Genomic DNA, 24733 nt, shown 5'->3' with positions numbered 1-24733 from the left:
AAGAGACAAATCTTAAGAGATATATGTAACAGCTTCCATGTTTACAGCTAATTCTTCATCCTTGGGAACACTCCTCAGCAAGATGATGAAGTTGTCAGCAGGTCACCCACAGTGAATTCCTATTACAGTCCAGTGAAATTACAATGGTGTGGAAACAATTGAGTATCGCTTGAACTGGAATGTAATCTATTTATTTTTGTCCTGTTCCAGCATTATAAAGAATGCTTAACATTTACCTGGGAGGTCATGTTAAATCCCTATATTTTTGGGAGAACATGAAGCCTACTTGCTTGCTGTATGCTACTCAAGATAGGTAGATTGTTCAGAAATACTTGAGGGTCATGTTCTCTGTACCTCTAATAGTTGTTTAGTGATGACAAACAAAGTACCAGGTTGAGGGAATAAAGGCAACTGAGGTGAAGTAGCTGAACTTCGCTGAATATGTTTAGGACTAATCAAAAGCACTTCACTGAAATGTTTAGTTTAGAAAAATATGTTGGTTTGGGTAAATATACACCAGAACAGAGGCTTTTCACCAAGAAGAATGAGAAATTCTCTTTTGTGACCTTTGTCCAAAGTAGTCTTATACAACAAATGAAAGAGATGCTGTATAATTCTGCAAAATATGAAAACAAACAAACAAACAAACAAAACCCTTCATTCTCACTCTAAATCGTACTTGTGATTTCCAAAGAGATGGATAAACAATTTTGAAACCATACTTAAAAGTCACTGTGGCCTGGTATCTCACAAACTGGATGAGCGCACAAACGATTCAACATTTTCACTAGTAAGAGGCAATTCATCTCCTCTTTCAAGAAAGATGTTAGACACCTGACTGCAGGAAAAATTGTTCTGTATCCTGACCTGAATTACTACGAATCCTCAGAAAAAGGCAAGGTCTAAGAAAACAATGGGGATAAGACTGCTACTAGCAAGCTCAGAGGGAAGTCACCTCAATTAGTCTTATGTGTCACTCGGACTTTCCAACGCTGGATGTTAGTACTTAAAGCCTTTTGTTACACTGTCTTCGGTTCCTGGATATAAGCATAATACACCAATTTGAATCCCCAATTAAATATTTCCTATTCTTCACCCACCCCACCCCCACCGCTTTTTTTTCTTGTTGCATTTTTTTTTTTTTTTTTTCTCTAGAGTATAGCTACATGATTTATTAGTAGTTAGCTGGAAGTTTCTCTAATGCACAAATTCCTCTACTCCCCTTCTAGCCCCACAAGGATAACTGTCACCCTCACCAGCTGGTACTATCTAAATTAAAAATAGACATCAACTGCACTATTGCAAATTTCTCCTGAGGATACCAGCAGCAAGAGGGTTGACTACAATTCTTCATACAGACAGCATCTAGAAACACATTAGAAATGACATCCCTCTCATCTTCTGAAGCTCTTAACACCACTCACTCTTGCCTTGCCCTCAGTATCTATTTCTACCAACTCTTCAGGATAATCAGCTGCCTGCTGCCAATTAGTCCTGATAAACTAGCAAGGATGTAGCCCCATTAAATTGCTGGTAATAGCTGTAAGGGTTTTGACTGCTCAATGGCAAATTATTAACCTCTGGTTCACCAGGACTCTGAATAGGACTCATTTTCCTTTTTATAAGAGAAAGAATGTCGAGACACTGAAGGTGTGTATTGTTGTTAGCAGTAGGAGATTATGAAAACGATGACCAACTGGTAAAATTTGCTTATAAAGTACAATGTACTATAATTTCAAGTGAAATTCCATCTGTTCAATTATACCTTTAAAACAGTAGATACATCAAACTTATGTTGCATCCTCACTACAGTTTTTAAGTAGAAACAGGATGGCTTTAAGCATGAGGAGATAATATTGTCAGTGATTGGAGTTAAATTCCCAATTGTTTTCCTGATTTTCTGGTTTACCTTAAGTAAAGCATTCTTGTGTTCCAGATGGGGACAATAATCCTTTATTTTTTCTCTCACTTGGCCTCTCATATCATTGATATTCTTTTTTTGGTTTGTTGGGTTTTTTTAAGGCATATTTCACCCATAAGATGGAAACTCAGGAGAGGGTGAGGTTGAGTAGCTTTTTTAACAATCACCACTTCATCATCTCGTGAAGCAAGATGCTGGGCTATGCTTTCCCACTAAGAGAAGAAAGGTAGCCCTCTTGAAGTTTAAACACCTGTGTTACAGAGATGGGATATTATATTGTGCTATGAATCCATGTGGTACCTAGAGCAAGTTATGTGGGCTGAGGCACATAGGTGCAATCACAATACAATACAATTAAAATAGCTAAGAATAATGCTATATATTTTACTGCGTTAAAAAGGCGGTAACAAAAAATCAAGATCAGAAACAAGAGAGCAGACAAAGAAGGGAAACCTGTTTCAGGAACCAGGAGAATCTTGTGCTTTTCCAGGAGGAGCTGTGCCTCTTATTTCACGCTGATGTAAACCTGCATGGTGCTGCACCACTAGGTCACATGGATTCAGGGGACTCTAATTTTCTTTCTCCCTCCCTGATCTTCCTGGAGCTGGGGCTTCATAGTGTACAGCTGGTGCTGGGCTGTTTTTAGACACTGTAAACTGCTGTTAATGACGATTAGCTGGGTGAGAGGTGGGGGCAGCTAGTGCTGAAACTGCATGTTCAGCAGGGATTGTCAGTAAAGCTGCCTGCAATACTGATCCTCAGGTGATTGTGAGGGCCTGCTTTGGGTCAACAGTAGATAGATATAACGGCCTGCTAACAATATAGTTGAATATATCTCCTTTTAGCATCCTGAAATGGTCAGTGAAGAGACTACTAGCTTCCCTTCTGGTAGTTATTTAAATAATTGCCCTGCATGTTCTATATAACTGCACAAGACCTGAGGTTTACAGAAGCTGATGTCAAGCAGTATCCATATTTAAGGACATAAAGTATTTATCCATTCAAAACCCAAGAAACGCAAGGGGAAAGATAATTTTTCATGTCTACTTGATAACCGAAGAAAACAAACAATGAAATACAGCTTTTAAAGTACATACTCCCTTACAATAATTTAATAAACTGTGCTGTCGTCTCATAAAGATGCGGGATGGTTGCCATGGTGACAAAGATTATCCTTGCTGCTTCTTGATTCTGTCATTTTTCTAAACACAAATTCATAATATTTAGGATTTATTAACAATGTGTCATATTGATAGAGATAAATTACATGCTTTAAACTGGCCGTGTAAGTCTTCTATGATATTATAGCCGCTCTGACAACTCAGCAATAAGATACGATGTGATTACTGGAAAATTAAAGCTATTTGTCATAAAAGATGAAGCAGAGAGTATAAAAACTCTCAGAACAGAATAAAAGTCTCAAATAACCTAATATGTTTTCCTCATTTTAGATATTTTGGAATTAGCAAAGAGTCAGTATTTTCTGTCTTGTAAATTGATCAAGATCAGCATATAAAGAGACTACATTTATTTGTGCTGGGCAAATTTAGGTTGTGATGTGTCAGAATTTATGTGTGTCAGAATTTATGTGCTCCAGGCTGCAATTTTTATGATGGTTCAAGATACAATGGAGAGCTTGTGAAGAGATCCTAATGATGGCACACACTGCAATATATAAAAACATATATACACACACACACACTTAAGTATTATAAGGATGTATTTCACTTCAAGGAATATGTGTAGGGTTTTTTGTGATGTGTGGTACCCTAATTGCAGCAGCACTTTAGATAAGAATCTCAGTGTAGCTGTCTAGAAAGTATCTTTTCGTGTATCTTACTGAAGTACTTGTGTCAAGCAAGCTTTACTGATATAGTGTGAGGCTGACTGAGATGGCCAGGCAGCGATCTATACATATTTTGCAGTCAAACTGGCAAAAAGAAATTCCCTAAAACCACAGTAACTTTAAAAGCTTATTTTTTTTGAAATCACAAAAGTTTATGTTATACTTATTTTTTTCAATAAAAAGAGGCCTGTTTTCTGTAGCGAGACACATATTAGGTGGTGGGAATGCAATGGAGCTGAGGCATCCTAAAGCAAGCAAGGCATATGTGTCTGTGTAGATGACTCTGCCTGAAGAATGTGATTTATCACTTAGTGGGCCTTATTCGTATCTGTGTGTAGGATGATCTCCTGGGCCAGGTGAGATATGTCTCTGCTGTATGTTGCCAAGCAGAGGCAGTGACTCAGCTTTCTTTAACTGCATTAAGTCAGGGTTTGGAGGCAATCTGGAGCAGCAGCATGGAGAACTGCTCAGGTGTGTTTAGATTCAGAGAGCAATCCTACAGCTGTTCTTGTCTTGCACCATTTTTACAGCTTATGCTTCTGAAACTAGTTTATGCTTCCTTATAAGCAGAAGAAATGGAAAAAGTTTGAAAATCCAGCAACTAGGCTCTATGACTTGATAGAAAAAATAAAATCCTCACATAGCTGCAGAAAGAAAAATAATCCAGACTCAGCTGAAATACAGTAAATCAATATGGCATCATTTCTTCCTAATCACAACCTTTGAGGTTTATAGAACAATAAATGAAAACCAAAGAGAAAGATCTTTTAGCTTAATGACATCATATAACTAGCTTAGTTATGCTGCCATACGTAAGTGGCTAACAGTGATACTTATTTTGGCCTTTATTACCCTTTATCTCAGTGAAATAATGTTCTCTCTATCTGAAGATAACATAGGCTGATGCCATAGAATAGTTATGTTTCTTAAAAACCAGACACAGTTATTTCAGATGTCAAATACTTTCCAGTAAAAATGTTCTGTATTTATTTTCAAGGGCCTATGTAATGATGAGAGTGCTGGGAAAGGAAAATACCATTTTCTACTGTATCTCTTTGGCAATGTGCATCCTGTCACATTCTGAGCAAATGACTAAGGGTAGAAGTGGAAGATTTCAGTTGTCTTCGATAGCCACTAAAGTAGCTCCTTACAGTTGAGATGTTATATGCATAACTTCTTCTCTGTTCAATTAATTCTAGGGTCTGTGTTTTTGTTATTTAGACCCTGCACATCAAATCTAACCCTAAAAAATGAAGAAGCACCTCTCATATAGTCTAGTGAGATTTCCATGTGCTTTTGTCAAAGATGTATTTGATTCTACAACTAATACCAGTTTTCTCCTGCAGGAAATGTATGCACAATACCATAAACCAGACACTGTATTGTCTTAATTACTTTATCGAGCTCCTATAATATTTGACCCTTACATTTCTACCACTCTATGCAAACAGTGTTATGCAAGCTTGTTTTAATTTGTTTGCTTTTTCTCCAATTCAACATTTTACATTTTTGTAATTATCCTGGTTTTGCCACAATAAGGAAAGCAGGAAAAAATAAGTAACAGAGTTCTAGAACGGTAATTTAGTATAAATGTCACAGGTGAGGAGTTTTGTTCGAAAAAGATGGCACAGCAAGAGCAGGAAATACTGTACTACTTCCTCTTCTAACATTGCAGTTCTCAGTGTGTTGGCGTACAGCATGATTAAAATGAGTCATTCTTTGAGATAACAATCCCTAACCTAGAAACTTTATCTCTGTAATTTGCATACAGCATTGAGTCCACATTTTGCTCTGTGTTGGAGCTACCAATTGAGCATTTGAGCTTTAAAAAATGTAGAAAATGTAGTAAAAAGAATTTTTTTTTTCTTCCAAAGGTAATTTGGAAAACATAAAATACTAATCCTGGTAAGCAAGTCAAGATACATATAGAATAATGTTTAGTAAAAGGAAGGGTTTTTGTAATTCATGACCAATGCATGTTACTGTATAGCTTTTACAGATTAGCAAAACCTATTTGTGACTTTAAAAGTAGCTCTGTTGCTCAATTAAAAAGAGTAATTATTGAAGTAATGTAATGTTATGATTTTTGTCCATATATATTGTCTTTGTATATATAAATATAAATTTATTGTGTATAATTCTGAAAATGAAGATGATAAAGCCATAGCTCTGTTATAATATATGAAGCACTTGGTTATTTTGTATTTTGATAATGCATCTGATTTTGTTGTTTGTGAAAATCATTTTAATGTTGATAACTCTGCATTGCATTGTTTTCAGAAATTCATAAACAGAAACCGGTGAGACATGAAAAACGAACAGCACCAAAGGGTAACTTTATTTTTTTTGGTCTGTTTACCTACATGTATGTAATATACAGTGTATTTGTTGACTACGTGTTGCCACTGTTGTATTATAGAAACACTCAAAGATCAACTGGCATAGACAACAAATGTTCAAAAATTCATCTATACTCTAGCATTAACAAGTAGTGTCATTATATGTTAGTGTGGCTATATTGTAAATGCATATTCATAATAAGATTCCTCTTCCCAAACTTATCCAGGAATCTCTTTTGTAGCAAAGGTGCAAGAAAGTAGAGTGCTGGTGAACTTCCTTTGGTGCAAAAGGCGTGAAGTGTGTTGGGCAAGGAAGAAAGCAAATTTATAGGCCAGTGGGTGCCATTCAAGTTAGGAAGTTGTAGTTAACAGTGAGCCAGGTGTGTATTAGAGATAAGAAAAGCCTCTATTTCAAGAATCTACTCTTTTTCAGACTGTTTAATATCCTCTAACTGGCACTTTCCAAAAATCCACAAAGGAACTGGTTTGGACTGGTTTTCAGAGATCATGTAAATAACAAAGTTTCCTGGGATATGTGCAGATTTTTTGCCTAAGAAAGCCTCCTCTGTAAAGGTCAGGTTACATAAAATTTGATGAGCATCTCTCTGATGCACCAGTGCTGTGCTTAGTAATGTCAGGAGAAAACAAGAAGGAAGCTTATTAAAAACTGTGTATATACATTCATCCTTCCTGACACTATTATATTCATTTCTGCATATACTCTTTATATTTTTATATTTTTTTACACCTGTAGTGCTAGCTTTCTGGTTCTGTACTTATCAGGGTCACCTGGAGTACCTAGAACAGTTTCCCAACTCCTCAATAAATCATGTTGCATGAAAATGAATTTTTTAGGGTGTCAGCATGCTAGCAGGGCAATAATGAACTCAGATCCATTAGCAAGGGATCCCAGTTAAGGTCTTTTCAAGTACAGTATCCTAAAAACACAAATGAAATTGCAGCCTTGACCAAAACAGCCTCCTGTGTACTGTTTTGTCTATGCAGAAGTGCACTGTTTTACATAGAAGAACATTAATGTTGCAGAAATGATTGCTAAGAAGTTATAAGACACCAGAAAAAAAGCATTCAGGTGTCATTAGCTAAGTTTCTTGTGTTTATGTATATCTGATAATGCAGTCTTTAATTATACAATCACTTACTGAAGCATAGGACAATTTTTTTTTTTCTATTTTCTGTTTTCATGTTTAAACCCAAAAATGCATCTTCTACATAAGAGGAACAATTAAAAGAAAACATTCTGTCTGGCCTCCAGCTAAAGCATGATAAAGACAAAAATCTTTAGGTAACTTTACTCCTATCTTCTGAAGTGCCCCCAGGAACCATATGTAAACACCATCTTTTATTATTTTTAATAGGAAAAATCTAAAGGAAAAATTAATGTTTTAGTAGAAGCAAACACTCCAAAGAAATTTCAGTCCTCGACCCACAAATACGAGGGCACTAGAGTTTTAAAAATAATTTTGTCTTGTTGAATTGTCAAACCCCATGAATCCAAGACACAAGATTTACAAACTAATTCCATCCATAAGCCTCACTTTAAAAGATTGTACCAAATTATGAGGAATAGATACTTTGAATGGAAATCTCAGATGAAAGTGGCTGAAATTATAAGTAAGATTCTTACAGTATTAAGAGGCAGGCAAACTTGTACTCTAAAATTTGCTTTTAATTAAATATTTTTATAAACTGCTACTGAGAAAGTCCATTTCCATTATTGCACCTAGTCAATTTAATCCTGAAAAGAAGAAATAACTCTGAGAAATGATCCAACAAAGGATTTGTTCATGCTTAAGAACACTGAAATTAAATTATTTCATGATTATGTGTAGATATAAGCACAAATTCACTACAAAATAGTCTTTCCAATTTGGTATTTGATTTATTAGTACTTTCACAAGAGCCAACAGCATCTTGAACTTCATGAGCAGGAGCTCAATCAGTCAGTGGAGTTAAAGGGACTAATTGTACTCAGCTCTCATGAAGCCATATCTAGATATTGCATCCAGTCTCAGGCTTCCCAGTACAGAAAAAAACATGAATAAACTGGTGTGAGTTCAGTGTGGAGCCACAACAATGGCCATGGCTGGAGCAGTTGCCTGGAGGAGAGAGTCTGAGGGTTGGGACTGGCTCAGGCAGGGGCAGCTGTCCTATGACTTTGTCATGTTGTGACATACACAGACTTTACAAGGCTTTGAGCTGCTGCTGAAGGCTGTTTAAGAAATAAGTGTTATAACTGTTATTGCTCTTAATGAATAATATGTAACTATGCAAAACTTCAGGAACAAGGAAGAACAATAATAAAATATATTGAAATAAAAAAGATATTAGCATATAATTTCTGTCCAATGATAATCCAAATGAACTGATAATTTCTGATTTTTATGGAAAACTGATATTAGCAGTGAAATTAATTTACCTGCATTTCTGGGAAATATCTCTTATTACAACAGGTATTGAGAAGGAGTGGGAGAAGATGATCTACTGTGTGGTTTTTCCCAAATACACTTCATTTATACATTAATGTTGGAGTAGAGGAATGGAAGAAGACACAGTGATGATGAAATGCTACCTCTGACAGCCATAGATTAAATCACAGAGATTTTAGAACAGACATTTTTGTACCTCTGAATTAGCACTAGCCTCTCTTTTTTGCAGAAAGTATCTCTGAATTCAGCCTGATTTGACAAATCAATTCCAAGGCCTTCAAAACTGTTTCATTTACTATGTGTAGCACATATCTGTCCCTCCTACCCCTGACAACTTGTTAATAGGGCCATACTTATAATGCAAATATTGAGTATAAATCTGTCTTTGTTTTAGCGTATGGATAAATTACGAGATTATAAAGATAAATATTATGTGTCCCCATAATTTAATTTGCTGTAGCTGAAAGATAAGGTATTTGAGACAGCTGGATAGGTAAATAGAACTGGACTATACAAATCCACAGTGTACTAGAAACCCAAATAAATTGACCAAATTAGCAATGTAAATGGTGTATTTACATTCGGCACAGGGGCTGTCTACCACCGATTTCTGGAGATATGACTACAGATACACCTGAGTTAACTTTAGGTAACATGTAGCTGCAGTGGCTCAGGTACAGCTGTCAAGTATTTATTTAGCAGTATGGATTTACAACAGCCTAGGGTGAAGCCAATGTTACAAGCAGTTTGACTACCACTAGTAGCCATCAAACCTAAACCTTAATTCAGATGGATGTAACACTATCTAACTGCTGCAATTAAATCTAATTTTAAGTTGTACAAATATGTACCTCATGAGACACTGTCTCACTCTTATAGGCATTTAGGTTTGGTGTCAAAGGGCTAAACCCACCGCAGGGTTGGGCACTGCAGTGAGCAGCTTGTGCTTGACTGGTGCCAGTTAGGGAAGGGCTGGCCAAGCTCAGAGATAGGCCTCTTGTCCCTCCACAGGAAACTGAGGTTGTTTGTAACGACTGCAGGTGTCTCCACAGCTCATTAATTTCTGGGATTTCCTTAGATTATTGTTTCAGACCTGGAAACCTGTGCCCCTCTCCGGATCAAGCCTTTATTTTAATTTTATTTTATTTTATTTTATTTTATTTTATTTTATTTTATTTTATTTTATTTTATTTCATTTCATTTCATTTCATTTCATTTCATTTCATTTCATTTGTATTTTGAGTGTTCATTCAAGACGAATTAATTTATAGCCACCTAAGTTTACTTTACTTCTGAATGAAAACATCTACATAGAGATTTAATGCTCTCTGACTACTGCACTCTAACTTCATTGTACTGGTTCATTTATCTTGGCTTTCCTGAGTGTTGCTCTGTAGACAAGCACTTAGTCAGTTAGCTGTAGCAAGCAATCTCTGTTTCATGCTTACTGCACTCATCACCTAGCTTTATACCAAGCAGCAGACTTAAGACTTACTCAACTGGATACTATTTTTACTTCCCCTCAGTATGGAAATAGTGCCTCCTTATTACATCTCTTTTTACACTCGCTTTTTTGGGATGGGGAATGTCTCTGTCTCAAAATGAAGAAAAACTAAATCACATCCCCTTGCCTATGTTTTCCACTTGATGCAAATCAAATATACTCTTAGATGATTAAAATTTGGAAAAATGTTCCACATATATGCTATGCTTCTTGTTTTTTAATTGTATGTGACGTAGATAGCAACATTTTAATATTTTTAATTTTGGAATACAATGTTAAATGGCCCTAAAATTTTCCATTATAAGCTCCTATTTCAGATTATTTATAAATTTACCACTCTCCAGTCATTGAGGATGAAATTTTTCATGCTCATCTTTTTGCCTCAGGCTGAATTTTCATTCAAAGTTGTATAAAAATGTTTCAGCAGTTTCCAAAATCTAGGTTAGTGAAAATTAGATTGGGGTGTTATATTTTTTCCAATGCTAATAACAGTTCATTATGAGCTTATGCTTTCTTGGTATTTGCAAGGAACTCCAAGAAAACTTCTTTAAGTTGTGGGAAAATTTTAGCTTACACAATTGTCATAAAACTAGTTCTAGTTATTCTTCTTATTTTTCTGGATGAATCCAGCATCCTATTAAAAATGAAAAGAGGTGATCTTTTAATCATAAAGTATCTCATAAAACAAATGAAATGGTTGAATTAAAGTTGAATGAGCAATTTTAGTTCCAGCATTTTTCAGCTGAAGAATGCTTGACTTTGCAGCCTTAAAAACATTTTTTCTCTTTGTTTTTTTATATGCATTTAAAAAAAAAAAAAAGAAATCTTGTTAGCTCTTATTTGTCTAACAGAAACATGCCAGTATGGCCAGCCTAGCTTATTTCTAAAACCTAGTGCTTGCACCTAAGCACTGTGGGATTGAAAACCAACATTAATTAAGCCCTTTAAAATAGATATCCAGGAGACTAAATCTGGAAAAGGTCTGTAGATGATGGAGTATTTTCTGTGGCAGAGCCTTTAGGACTACATAAGAAGTTGAACATGAAAACATTTCTGGAGGGGGAATCAGAGTTAATATGTGAAAGAAAAATCATGTTTCAGTTTGTCAGATCAAAAGCTTCCATGGACTTTGCTGTCCTTACTGCACTGTGATTAAAGAGTCAAAAATGGTCAGTCATCATAGCCCTGAAACATGAACCCTTTAATTTTTGGCAACATCTTCCCTGGATAAGGTTGTACCAAAAAGCCACAGTCCATAAGAGGTAAAAGTAAACATTACAATCTGAGATTAGCAAGCTCTGAAGTGATGGGGATATCAACACACAGGGTAGAACTTTTGGACTCACCAGACATCACCTTCAGCCTATCACTGGGAAGAGAAAAATACTTTATGCTTATGCCAGCCTGGTCTCTGCTTATTCACATTCCAGGCTGCCTGCCCAGATATATCAAGTTACTTTTATTTCTCAGGATGGAGCCAGCTGATCCCTTTTCCATGTTTTTAGCTTGGAGTCCCACAAATATCAATGTTTCCTTGCATTTTAGCCCTTTATAAGATTTTTGGTGTGAAGGAACCTTAAATTAGGGGGGTTTTGTTCACTTTAAAGTCTGCTGACACTCAGTTCAGTTAGTGTCATTAAAGGCTTGTAGTTTGTTTGTTTGTTTGTTACTTTTCCAAAGCATGAGATAGAGAAATGCTATAGACAAACTAGAATAAATTAAGAAAAAAAAGAAGTCTCTATTACACAAGTTAGAAGTTCTGTAGCCAAGCAAAAGCTTTCTGTTTGTCAGTCTGTTCTGCATAGTAAAGCTATATTTTTTGGTACAGAGAGCAAAGGGGTTTTGTCCAATGTGCAGAAGCTCAATGTTTCATTTCCATTGACCATTACATAACTATTGTTTGCAAAACTGTGCTATTGCCCCGTCCAAAACTCATGACACGCTGGCTCAAAGTGCTTTCCAAATTGCTGGCACCTGCTAATAGAAATGGAAGATGTAAAAGCATGCTACAGTTTCTGCAAAAATATTCAGTCTAAGTTCTACACAGTATAGGGGGCGAGGTTTCCTTGGTGTGCTTTTCCTTGGTGTGCTGCTAGATGTCCTAAAGCAATTGAGTGAGCTACAGTCGTAATTCATCCAATAATACATTCCTGCTGCCACTGTGCTCTTCACAGCCTGTTTTTTTTAATGTAAATTGCTGTGCACATTCCTTAAAGGCTTTGAAAAATTTCCATTCAATCACTTTACACTGTACTGCTAATTGTATCAACAATAATTTACCTGTTGTGATGAGAAATGTATTTGGATAATGCAAACACACGCAAGATGTAATGAAATTACTGAAAGTTTGGAATATTTTTTCTTAAAGACATGGACCTATTTTTTAATGAGGAAATATTTAAACAACAAAAAAATTCTTGCATCTCTGTGAAATGACATTTGCTGCAAAGCTAGTGAAACAAATGTATGCAAAAACATCAGTATGCTTGTACATAAAGCTCACAGTTGTTTTCTAATCAAAGTTATATTTTCTGTGGTTTACTTGCTGACAGAAACTGGAGTATTGCAAAAGAAATATTTTTTTCCCTGAAATCGCAAAATTCTATTATTTGAGCAGTAGAGGCCAACAAGGAACATCTTTGTCTAAATCATTAGGATGTGGAATACAACGATGTCCAAAAACATGGACTGAATGTTGGGTGGGCGATAGAGACCATAAGGATTTGTGTTTGTCTGCTTCTAGCAGGGCGTGTAGTTGGTTGTGTTTTGAACAGCTTCTCTTTCTGAAGTTAGACTCTGATTAAAAGAGATGCTTTCTTGTTTATCTATCCTGTGGCTGAAGTAGCAGCTAAAAATAAAGAAAAAAGAGCATGGAAAGCAATATCCTAGCAGTTTTGGTTAAGAGTAGAAAGCAGTACAGTCAAGGACTGAAAATAATTCCCTATGTCAGAAATCTTAGAGTCAGGATGCTTATGTAATGTGATCAAAAGAGATTCCTTAAATTAGATTAAGGTTGCTGAATAATCACTTATTTTGCAAAAATACGGTCTAACATCTGAAGGCTTACTCAAGGAAAAATATTTATATTGGACCTGGAATTACGTATTGACATTACAAGGTCTATGCATCAACTAGTACCTGTCACTCAGAGCTAAAATCCATTATCTGATTTCACAAATGTTTTTCCTTGGTCACTTTGGTGAAAAAATAAGTGGACAGAATGCCTCCAGATTATAGATTTATTGTGTATTTTAAAATTATTATTATTATTATTATTATTATTATTATTATTATTATTATTATTATTTCTAGTAATTCACAGAGACAAACCTGAAAAACAAGAAAAAGTTGAGAGGAAGGAACCCCCAAAGGGTATGTATTCAGCATTTGATATTCTTTGTCTTTTTACCTGTTGTTCGAAACAGTCTAAGACTTCTTGTGAATCCCAATTATGTTTAAGGATAGAGGAGGTGTTGTGAAAGCCAGCTGGAAGGAGAATGAGCATTTTAAAAGCACTTTGAATTCATCTCTTTGCAGAAGGGCTAAAATTATTTTCAGAGATTAATGAATAAGTATTTACTGTATTATTAACTTGTGTGTAAATAACCCCAGAGCATAAATAGGTGCCTTTTTTATTCTTCTTGCACAAATCCAAGCATAATATTTGTCTTTGGGAGTACTCCTGAGCAAAACATAATGAGTAAATTGCACCATACAAGGCACAGTCCCTGGAGGCATTCTGCTTAGAGACCTGCCTTAGAAAAGATATTCCCCAGACTCATTTCAGAGACACTGGAGAGAGGGTGTTAGAGAAGATTTACTAACTTGCTGTTGATATATGCCAGCAACAAATTACAGATCCACCTGTTGTAGGAGTCAGAATCAGGATGCTGTTTCCTCTTTACCTACAACTCATGAATTAGCTCTGGGCTCTAAGAGCCACCATCCAGTCTGCCTCCTGTGAGAGATTTTTTGGCAAAATTGGTTTTTTTTTAACATATCTATTGTCAAAACACTTTAAGCCTTCTGAGAATACATCCTTTACATAAAAACGTGACTAATGAAGAGGAGGAAGAAACCCATTCTGGAAGAACGAATGGGCAAATGGTCATAATAAATTACTCCCCCAAAAAGGAAGATCCAATATCCAGCCATTGCTGATTTATTTCAGACCACGAGCACGAATCTTAAAACCCAAGTGAACGTGCACCTTCTTGGAATTTGTCCTTGATTAGGCCTTTCTAATGGTTTCTGATTGGAGCTTTTCCATTTTATATAAATAATTCAAAATACATTGAGTTAACAAGACTGACTCTAGAGGTTAATGGCAGGCACATAAGTTCAGGTTTCTGTTAGAATGAATATTTATTACTAGAAAATGGAATGGTAGTAAAAAGATATTTTTTTTCTGAGATCTGGAAAAATGACAGAGCGAAGACTATAATGTTCCATGTTGAAACATGAATGTATCATTAAGACTTCTCCTTTTATTTTGTGGAAAATTTGGGGAACTTTTCAATTTGATTTGATAGAAGAGCAATATTTAACGTTTTTAAAAGTTTCTTAGAACAGGAAAACATTATCCCAACCAATCCCAGATAGCTGATGAAAAAGAATTATTACACTGTCTTAACTTGCTATAACTCCTACTAATACTCTGTTTACCTAACTATTTTATCTTAAAGTAAATGTATTAATTAGTTTTATTTAGAGAACTATTGCTACAATTGCTACTGAAACACTACTATGTAAAGAGATTGTCTATATTCACAGTACTAAGGAAAATTGTTTTCAGACTGAACCTAATATTTTTAAACTATGACTACGGATGTGTGTCTTTCTAAGGCCCATTTCATTGTAGAGTGATTGGGAGACTCCGAAGTTTCACTGCATCCCTGTATTTTAACTACTTATCTTCTACTTTAAATACATTCCCTTTTCAAGATTTAAATAGTGGAGAGAGTAAGTGACATCCTAGTTTAATTTCTAATCACCTTCCATGATGAAGTTCTAGGAAAGTTATCTTATGATATAAAGAATAAGTAGAAGAGTCTCAGTCACTTAGGAGTGACTCAGTTTTGTCAGGAACTCATCCTAATATATTTCATCACTATATTACTAAAAAAAATGTGAGAGCCTGAATATTCCCTGCCCTTCTTGTTTTGCTTCCAGTTAGATACAGAGTTCATGGTATGGTAAAAGAACTTCCTTATTTTCTCATGTTTGACAAAGGGAGATTTACTAAACTGGGATGAAATCTCCACAGGAGTCAAAGTGAAAGCCAGCTTGCACTTTTGCAGCTGATTTTTCTGACATGCCCTCAAATCCACATGCTTATTTCCCATTGTCTGGAAAACTGTTGTGTAAAATCCTAAGAAAAGTGAGTGAAAAGTGTTGTGTGGATGAGTGGATAGCATAACACCACTGTAATAGTGTTAGTTTTTACTTGGCACGTACTGGACATCTAATTGTGGCTCTGAGATCATCATTGCCAGGGACTGATCTCAGCTAGTGTCCATTACCAGCTATCCGTATCCATTACTGGTTATCCATTTCAAGCCAGCTGGAAAGTGACAGATGTGTCATTTGTGCATGTGACGGTCTTATGCCTCAGAGCTGAGTTCAAGGTTTTTATGAGGCTCTGCCTGACAGGGTACAGGGTGTCCCAGGTGATGTCCTCTTTCTAGTGCAGGCAAGAGCATTTACAGTGAGCTCCGCCTTAGTCCTTGACAGTTTTCTGAAAATCACAGTGCAAGTGATGCTGCTTCTGTAGTAAACAGCTGAGGCATGTTACCTGACATGTCTGGGATGGTAAACAGTAACTTGTTAGCCAGAGTTGTCTGCTCACCTCCCTGTAGTACGATGCATGCTGTGCAGATATGCATAGAATAGCTCAAGAGGACACAATTTGCTATTTTGTCTCCTAAGGCTTATCATGGTAGAATTATTTTTTTATTCTGAAGTTTTTCCACAGGTTGGCGGTTTGGTTTGGTTTGGTTTGGTTTTTGGTTTGGTTTGGTTTGTTTTTTTTTGTAATATACGTGAACACATTTCTTCTTTCCTAGTGACACAAAAAGACAAACGGGAAAGACAAGAAAAACTTGAAAAAAAGGAAAGGCACACAGGTAATGATTTAATGAAATCCTATAAAGGTTTTCAGACATACAAACTGAGTAGCATTTTGTATTCTTTCTGCATTTTTTTTTTCTTGAGAAAGAGAGATATAATATACTTTATACTCTGAATTAGTATAATCTCCCCATAATCTCTGAGTATTTCCAACACTCACAGTAAGTATGATTGCTAAGAGAATATAGTCACTCAGGAAAAACGCCTGACAGCCTTTAAACAAAGGTAATAAGGCAGGCCATGTGAAAAAAAAATGTTTTAAATACCATACTGAGGAGGGTTGTTACACAGACGATGAATAGGGCAGAACTAATTCTTTAAGTAGTTACTTGCAATAAATAGTTATCTAGCACTGCTTTATCTTCCACAATTCCTACTTTCTTTTGAAACAATAACATAAGGCTGGAGAACACATAACAATGCTAATGCATACCTTTTTGTGTTCTTAGTATAAATTCATATGCTGGAGTCAAATAGGCAGCTGAGTGTTTTCACATGCCTGTTCCCTGTAGGGTACCTGTATGGGCACATCTGTGGAGAAGTTACTGTGTAAACATTAATTGCAAAAATTTGCCAAAACAGAGCCCACATAAGAGAATATTCCAGACTACCCACCACTCAGTGACTCTTGTATAACTCAGGTGTATTGTAAAACCCGAGTCAGAAATTCAGTCACTACAGTGTACTTTATTTCCGTTTGTAAAGTGGAAATTAAAAGCAAACAAAAAGCCCTGAAGAGCATTAGTTATAATGCCATTGCAATTAGATTTGTAATTAATTATAGTGTTTAGTCATTCATAGCTGGAAAAACTGTTAGTTGTTATCTGGAGTTCAGAAAATCCTTCAGAAATGATCCAAGGTAATAAACAGGAAAGTTCAAAAGTAACGATAAACCAAAATACACCAGTAATGGGCAGTATGAACAAAGCAAACAAAATGAACTAGTAAGCAACATAAATAAGCACGAGTCTTCTTGACTAACTTCATTCATGGAATTACAGTTGTGCCAGAAAGGCCATTCTTTCCCCAGGCGATGGCAGGGACCTCGGGGATGGTAGATGAGTTTTTGCAAGTTTGAATCGTGTTTTGGCATGGACAACAGCAACAGAATCAATCTTTTGATTTCTTTGCATGGGTAGCCATGGTGCCTAGTTGTGTTTCTTGACGTTTTTTCTCTTTTTTTCTCACTTAAAATGCAACATTTCTCTCTTTTTTTGTTGTTGTTTTGTTTTTAATAACCATTAGTGCTGTTGTTATTTATTTCTAGTTACACACAAAGAGAAACCTGAAAAGCCAGAAAAACATGAAAAGAAAACACCTTCTAAAGGTAATGCAGATAAGTATTGTAACACTTGTATAGTCTGGGAGAGTGTGGACATTACAAAACAGTACAAAACTCTTACAGTCGTCACTGTACATTTTGGGGGTGTTTGCACTTTTGCTTGAGCAGGTCCTGATCAGCCCCTGAGTGCAATCCTGCTCAGTATATATTTCTTGCTTAGTTTTCCTGTTTAGATGCACAGAAGTAATTATAAATCATTCTTGCACAGCTAAAGAAATAAGCCTGTATCTGTTACATTTTCAGTCCTTGATGTCTTTTTCTCCACAACAGAATTCAATAATTTGCCTGCAAAGGCAGTTTTCTCCTGTATATCAGTTTTCAGTCTGGTACAGACCTAATGAAAGAGTATTTACTAACTCTCAATCTGGGTCTTCCATCATAACCAAAAATAGATTTTCATTTTCCTACCATTATTTTTTTTGCAATAATGTTTTCATTTCAATACAATGATTTATAGTGTCCTCCATGGCAGAAGTGGCTTTGAATAAGATTTACATATCTTCTAATTATCATATATATTCTGAAGCAATATTTTGTATGAGAAATGATTTTTAGTATTCTTTTGATGGATAATTCCATCTTTAGCCATGACTTGGACAACAGGATTTAAAAATCCAATCAGCTTGCCCTGTTACGCTAGTTTTTAAAGTCTAACATTTATTATTGTTTGGCATTTGAATGTTTTTGCTCTGAAGTTTTCTTTATCTCCTTTTTTGTTACATGCATTACTTTTTGGAAGCTGGATATTTCTATAACGAAGTTAGATTTCAGTCTTGTCTCTTCTTACTTTATTCAGTTAACTCTTGAAAAAAAAAAAAGCCCTTTGTAATATATCTTAATATCAGTCTGTTACAGCATTCAGATTCATCTGATAATAATGCAACACATGAATTAATTAGCCTTAATTTAAATCTTATCAGACAATATAGATTCCAATGTATAAATCAGACTTTATTGGATGCAACGTTACTCTAAGGAAAAATGTAAAAGAGAAAGTAAGAGTGAAGAAAGAGAAAAAGTGGAATGAAGACTTAAAGCCTTGAATGGTAACCATTGTCCAGTCTCTAAATTTAAAAGGGATATTGGGTCATTTTTTCTACTTTCAGTGTATGGCTTGAAAGTGTAGGATTTTTAATAGAGTGAAATCACACTGAAGTAATCTGAAGAAAATAAATGCTGATGTGTCTGTGTAGATTTGAAAAGCAAATAACTTCCAAGAATCACTGAGATATTCCTAATGAGCAACCAGCCTGTTTATCCATTTGTCTTCTGCTAGCTAACCAAATAATCACCTAGAGCTTCAATGTGTTTAATAGCAGCTATGACTCCAGTCACTGCTGGTAAATTTTATGAAGAATTTGGCCGCTTTCTAACTAGGGAGATTCACTGCTGCAGTGTGACATATAGATGTGCTACCCTCTCTTGAATAGTTTCTATGCCATGTGAGTCCCTACGGCACTTGTTGCCTTCAGCGCTTCCCAAGACACACTGATGTCAACAGTGTGATGAGCTATACATTGCAGGCTCACATCCCTTTTGTCTGGTCTCTGATCGAGACTAAATCAGCTCCCAGCTGTGCTGAGGGACCATTTCTACCACTTGCAGTCCCTAGGAAACGAGGATACTCAGGTCCAGGCCAAATTCAGGGAACTGAAGTACTTAAAGTCATGGCTACTTCCTCCACAGTCAGGAGATTTTTCTCTACACTCAATAAAAAGACTTAGGGTACTTCTTCAACCCCTGTTAAAGGCCCCAGAAAGTTTTGGTGATATGAATGGTATTTAAACACATAATCCAAGAAACAGCTACCTTAAAAAAAAAAAAAAGAAAAAAATGGAACAAGTCCAAATATCAATCATGGCTGATATAGGCAGCAATTCTAGGCTGGAATTCAGTTAGAGGGGATGTTGCTCTTATGTAGTTATCACTTCGAAGAAGTGTAATTAACTCTCTTGTTCCACCAATATATCTAGATAGCAGCCAAGAGAGGAAAGATACAAGTCTTTGCACAAAATCTTGACAGCCTTTCTGGGACACAGCAGTGTGTGTGTTTACACAGTGTATCCTGTGCAGACATGAGCTCACTGAGCTGGTCTCTGAAGTGAGCACCACGCTTGGGGCTGTGTTTGTATGACACTAAGCTCAAGCTAAGAAAAACCCCTTTCTGTAAGACAAATAGAGATGCATGGCTTTCCTGTTGGCTGGAGCACAAGAAGATCAAGCCTGTATCTGCTTGGAGCTTGAGCAGAGCAAGTTCATGTCATCCAGAATATGCAATATAAGCATTCCCTACAAAGCTTCAGCTCTGTGGGAATGCCTTGTCTTTTGGTTAGGTGAGTCTCAAACATATTTTTAAGCTTTTTATCCCAGTGTCTGAACCTGAGAAAAAGAAGCAAGATATTTGCAAAGTAAGATTTTTGCAAATCAAAAAACATGAATCACAAAGAAATGTGAAACTTTCAGGGATGTTCTTGTGTTTTAGCAATATTTTCTCATTCTTTGTCATTTTTTTCCTAATGTACAATTTTTGCATTTCTAGTAATTCAAAAAGACAAACCTGAAAGACATGAAAAAGCTGAAAAGAAACCTCCTCCCAAAGGTATTTGTTTTTTTATACTAAATTTTACCAGAATTTACATTAAAATTCATAAACTTTATTTTATTGGAGCAGAGAGCATGAAGCATATAAAAAACAGCTATATGACACTATAATGAAATTAAAATAAAATCTGAATTGAAATATCTTTAGAAGATCTATGCGTGATCCCTTTTAAAATATGTTGAAATTTCAAAGATGAAAATTAAAGGTATGAACCACCATTTCCCTGGAAAAGAAATAGGCTTATCCATAAGTGATTTGACATGCATATTTTCACTATTGCTGGTTAAGGAAATTCTTTATTCACTAGCCATGTCATGACTTTTTTTAAAAGTAGGAATTGTGTCTTATAAAAATATCTGTATTCTATTTTAGAATAGGTAAAATTATTAAGTTTACATATATATAAAATCAGTCTAGTCAGCTCAGTGGTTCAATAGAAATAGAAGTCCGGAGTCTTACAGAAGACATGCATTTAGTAGCATCCAAGTTTTGTGTCAAGGTTGGAGACCTTCAGAGCTATGAAGAAAACAGAAGTATCATCATCAGATTAGATTAAACTAATATTAGTGGCATTTTAAACTACTGTTGGGTTTTCCAATGAAGTGAACTAGAAACACACATATTGTCAGCAACCATGTCTCAGATGAGAAAAAGCTGCTGATACATATGAGCAGAAGGAACATTCCTGGTCTTAACAACCTGTGTGTAGTTTCAGCCGCTGGTATTTACAATTCAGTACAATTCAGTAATTCTGCTGGGAAACCTTCTCACTGTGCTTGCCAGTCTCAGACTAGTCTTTATGCCTGGGGAATTTCTGTAAAAGGAGACCCAAGGACTCAAAATGTCGTGGGCAGAGACCTAGAATCAGTGCATAAAAGTGACCCTTACAAATAGCCACACTTTAAATCAATGACACTTAAAGGTTATAACAGAGTTTAGCTCTCATCTGTGAAGTCTAAAGTTACTCAGATTTAGCTTGGAAGTACCTTGATTTTTTCTTGCTTCATGACCAATCTTTGCCTCCCTAGTTGATACCACAAAAGCTAACATAATGTCATTACAAACATTGAATATTATTTGCTATGGCCTACTGCCCTTAGTATCAGCCAAATATTTGGTACATGACTGAAGACAAAACATGCTTGCATCTCATATTTCTGTCTGAATCTGTCTAGTTTTGGGGGATTACAGCTTTCATCAGATCTGACTGTTAATGATAAAGAAATACTTATCACAAGATAAAATAAATTATATTGGGTATTATTCTGGGGGGAAAGAATGACCCTGAAAACTTTTTGTTTATTACCTGCAGAGGAGAAGAAAGTAAAGAGCACTAAAGTGGAAGCAAAAGTTAAAAAGGAAGTGAAAGATGGAAAAGGAGAAGGAAAGACGACTGAGAAGGTCAAGCAAGCAGAGACTAAAACAACAGAAGTTGGGCTAATAAAGGCCAAACCGAAAGTTAAGGAGGAGAAAGCTCTTCAGACTATAACTAAATCGGAAAAGAAAGGTAAACAAAACCAGGAGGAGACAAAAGAAGATCTCATAAAGGTAGTAGGGAAGAATAAGAGAGAATGAAGTTAAAGCTGGCAAGGACCAAAGCCCATCCATGAAAAATTTCAGTACGAATAAATTCTAGATGAATCTCAGAAGTAGGGTATCAAGAATAAAATATCTTTTATTTAAATAACGAGAATGTTCCATTTGTCATGGCTAAAATTCTTTTTATTTTAAATTCTTCTTTACTAAGGACCAATTCTCTTCAGATAGGCCTGAGTCTTCATAGACTTGCTCAGTAGAATATTATATAGTGTATTGCTGGTAAGGTTATTTTGGAAAACACAGACTGTCCAATGACTTGCTGGAGATTACGCTTTGTTTCTACATCTGCATATGTCCTCAGTAACAATAAGGAAAGTAGCAGCAGAGGAAATGGAACGTAATTTATATTACATCAGATTATATGAGGCATTACCATGTTGTCGGGTATTGTATGACGTAATGATATACTTGCTGGATGTAATTTGATGGGAAAAGCTTCTAAATTTCTGCTAAAAAGGAAGGAAGTGCCATCACCCAGGTGTAAGGAAAAAATTAAGTGGTAAAACAAAGAATCAACATGAATCAACACCAAAACAGAGGTGTTAACTGTTAATATATGCTCTTCTTTGTCAGAGCCAACCTGGGTTCTTCCACTCCCAAGCTGCGCCAACTGGCTCCCTGATTTCCCTGGGGCTATTCCATGGTGTTGGGTACAATTTTTGTATGAATGAAGGTGACAGGACCAGCCTCTCCATATGGATTGCCACACTGAAGGCACAGGATTATTCTGACATTAATAAAGGCAGCTCTGTTGTGTGGCATACCTATCTGATCCTTCCAGACGATAACCACAGATAAATTGTCATGCCTGAGCATCAAAGCAGCCATCCCTGCCTGGATATCTGAATCTGCCTGGGCAGATTATCTCAGAATTTCATAGCCATCAGCTCTGGATCCCTTAGGAGGTCCCTAAATTATACATTTCTAGAAATTCAAGAGACTTAGAGACATAGGCTCCTTTCTGACATGAACAGTGTGCTGAAACAGTATTTTTAAACATTTATTTGTATTCTACTTTATTTTGGTTTTTATTTGAAAAAGTGGAGCCTTTGAGGCATAAAATCAAAGCAGCATCTTTCATGCTGATTGCTGTGACCAAGGGGAAAGTTCAGCAAATTGCTGAGCTCCTCTTGGGAAATGCAAATCTTTCAGTTTTTGTTTGCTCTGACAGAGTTTCAGTGCACAGTGGGACGCACTCCGTACTCTTCAGGATATGGCTCTCAAAAAGCAACGGTGTGCAGATGATGCACTTTTCTCCCTGACAGCAAAATATTTTAAGTAAGTAGGGATCAAAGATTACAGAGAGCAACAGAAAGTGCTGGTGTTTTTTTTTGTTTGGAGTCTTTTTGTGGATTTTTTCCCCCCTTTGACTGATAAATATTAGCAAAATTATGTCTCAACATCAAGTGTTAACACTGTTCAAGTCTGGTTTAGATTGTGACCTCAGTGACTGTGCACTGAACTGTGTCAGGTGAAAGCAGGAATGAGCAGCTGGACAGGAGGAAGGAAGGAGCCTCTGAAACTGCCCTTATCACTGGAGATTAGGACTACATACATCCAGTGAAAGCTGCCTTTTTTACTTCTGTCCTTCTTTCCCACCACAAGCCGCTGCTGCCCAGCTGGATGCTCTCAGAAAATCCAGTTCTATATTTCAGTCCCACTGTGACCCAAGGTGAACATAATTTTGAAGTCGCTATGGTTTCACCATGATTTCCTGATCCTGCAGTCCTTACTTTTCCTTACTCAAGGGAGTAGTTCTGCCAGCTTTTCTGCAACAACGTTAAAAAAAAAAACAACAAACCAGTAATCACAGAAGGGTTGTTATGATGTCCCTGATGTTGCATCATTCCTTACTCAAAATTTTTAAAATTTTTAAAAAATATATGTCCTAGGGTAATTCAGGTGAATTCCAATGACAGAAGTATCTATGACTGTTTTTATCAAGAAGAATACGGTCCCAAACTTTGACAGGATTTATTAGTACTCGGGTGACTATCTATGCCACTATTACAGAGTTATAAGGTAAAAACGATGGTGTGAAATTTTCTTTTTAATAGGAGAATTTAAATTAAAATGAATTTTTAGCCATGAAGAGATATTTAGAAAATCATGTTCATTTAAATTTCCTTAATTTTCAATCTTTGCTAATTGGCAGAATTCCCATGAAGTTCAATGGGATATTACCGTGCACCTTATTGTTTCATATACAGTGGAAATTATATTTTTGCTATTCAGAATTAATATTCTGCTTTTTTTTTTGCTTTTTACTGGATTTAAAAATTTGATAACTGTAATATCAGTGAAGTGGTGTGACCTACCAGACCCTCAGCCTATGTCTATATCATAACCTAAACAGAACTATCATAGGATTATGCTCTGCCATGTGATTGTCCATACGGTTTGAGTCCCCTGGCATAGTTTTGTCCCTCGCCATCTAGCAGCCTCCCCTACAATGACCTAAAACAGTCCAGAGGCTCTTCCCCATGGGCAGTATGGATAAAGGCAATTTGTTTTGGCAAAGAGGAGTAAGGAAAACTCAAGATTGTTGACAAGAGCTGTGCCCTTGCCATTCTTTTTCTGGACTAAAAAATTAGCATTTGTCCTTTTTAACTATGAATACAGAGTGACTCACTGAGGCCCTCTTTGGAAGTGTGTTGAAGTCAGTGCAAACACTCTTCTGTCTTCAGTGGCTTTAGATGGGCTTACTGAGTCTACAGATTTCTACATACTTGTTTCCTCACACATAGGCTGCTGACTTCTTTTTGGAAAATTAGCACATATAGACTTCAGGCAAATATTACAAACAAGTTATTTAGATTCCTTAAGGATGGAATCCAAAGCTGGAGGCAACCAGAATGATAAATTTGAATTCCTAAATATGAAAGTGTAAACTATTATGAATAGTCATTAAAGGTTTTAAAAGCAGTTTATAGCCACAGCCTTGTGTACATCCTGAAAGTCTTGCCCCAGGTTCAACAATACTGACTAGTACTGCCCTCACCGT

General features: G+C 36.1%; 1 protein-coding gene across 50 annotated transcripts in view; it reads left to right on the top strand.

The window, feature by feature from the left end:
• The window catches only part of TRDN (triadin), a 233660-nt gene that overhangs the window by 58008 nt on the left and 150919 nt on the right, over positions 1-24733 (top strand). For all 50 annotated transcript variants that reach the window (XR_010471337.1, XR_010471336.1, XR_010471335.1 and 47 more), the window contains 6 exons: positions 6048-6098; positions 13370-13429; positions 16123-16182; positions 17454-17513; positions 20068-20127; positions 21443-21637. Coding sequence is in view for 47 of the 50 variants with exons in the window: in XM_065056785.1 (XP_064912857.1) it covers positions 6048-6098; positions 13370-13429; positions 16123-16182; positions 17454-17513; positions 20068-20127; positions 21443-21637 (486 nt within the window). In the remaining 3 variants the exon portion in view is untranslated. The remainder of the gene's footprint in view (positions 1-6047; positions 6099-13369; positions 13430-16122; positions 16183-17453; positions 17514-20067; positions 20128-21442; positions 21638-24733) is intronic.

The sequence above is a fragment of the Columba livia genome, chromosome 3 (assembly GCF_036013475.1).
Source record: "Columba livia isolate bColLiv1 breed racing homer chromosome 3, bColLiv1.pat.W.v2, whole genome shotgun sequence".
Classification (NCBI taxonomy): Eukaryota; Metazoa; Chordata; class Aves; order Columbiformes; family Columbidae; genus Columba; species Columba livia.
Note: the sequence above shows the minus strand (reverse complement) of the source record. Positions and strands in the feature narration are given on the sequence as shown.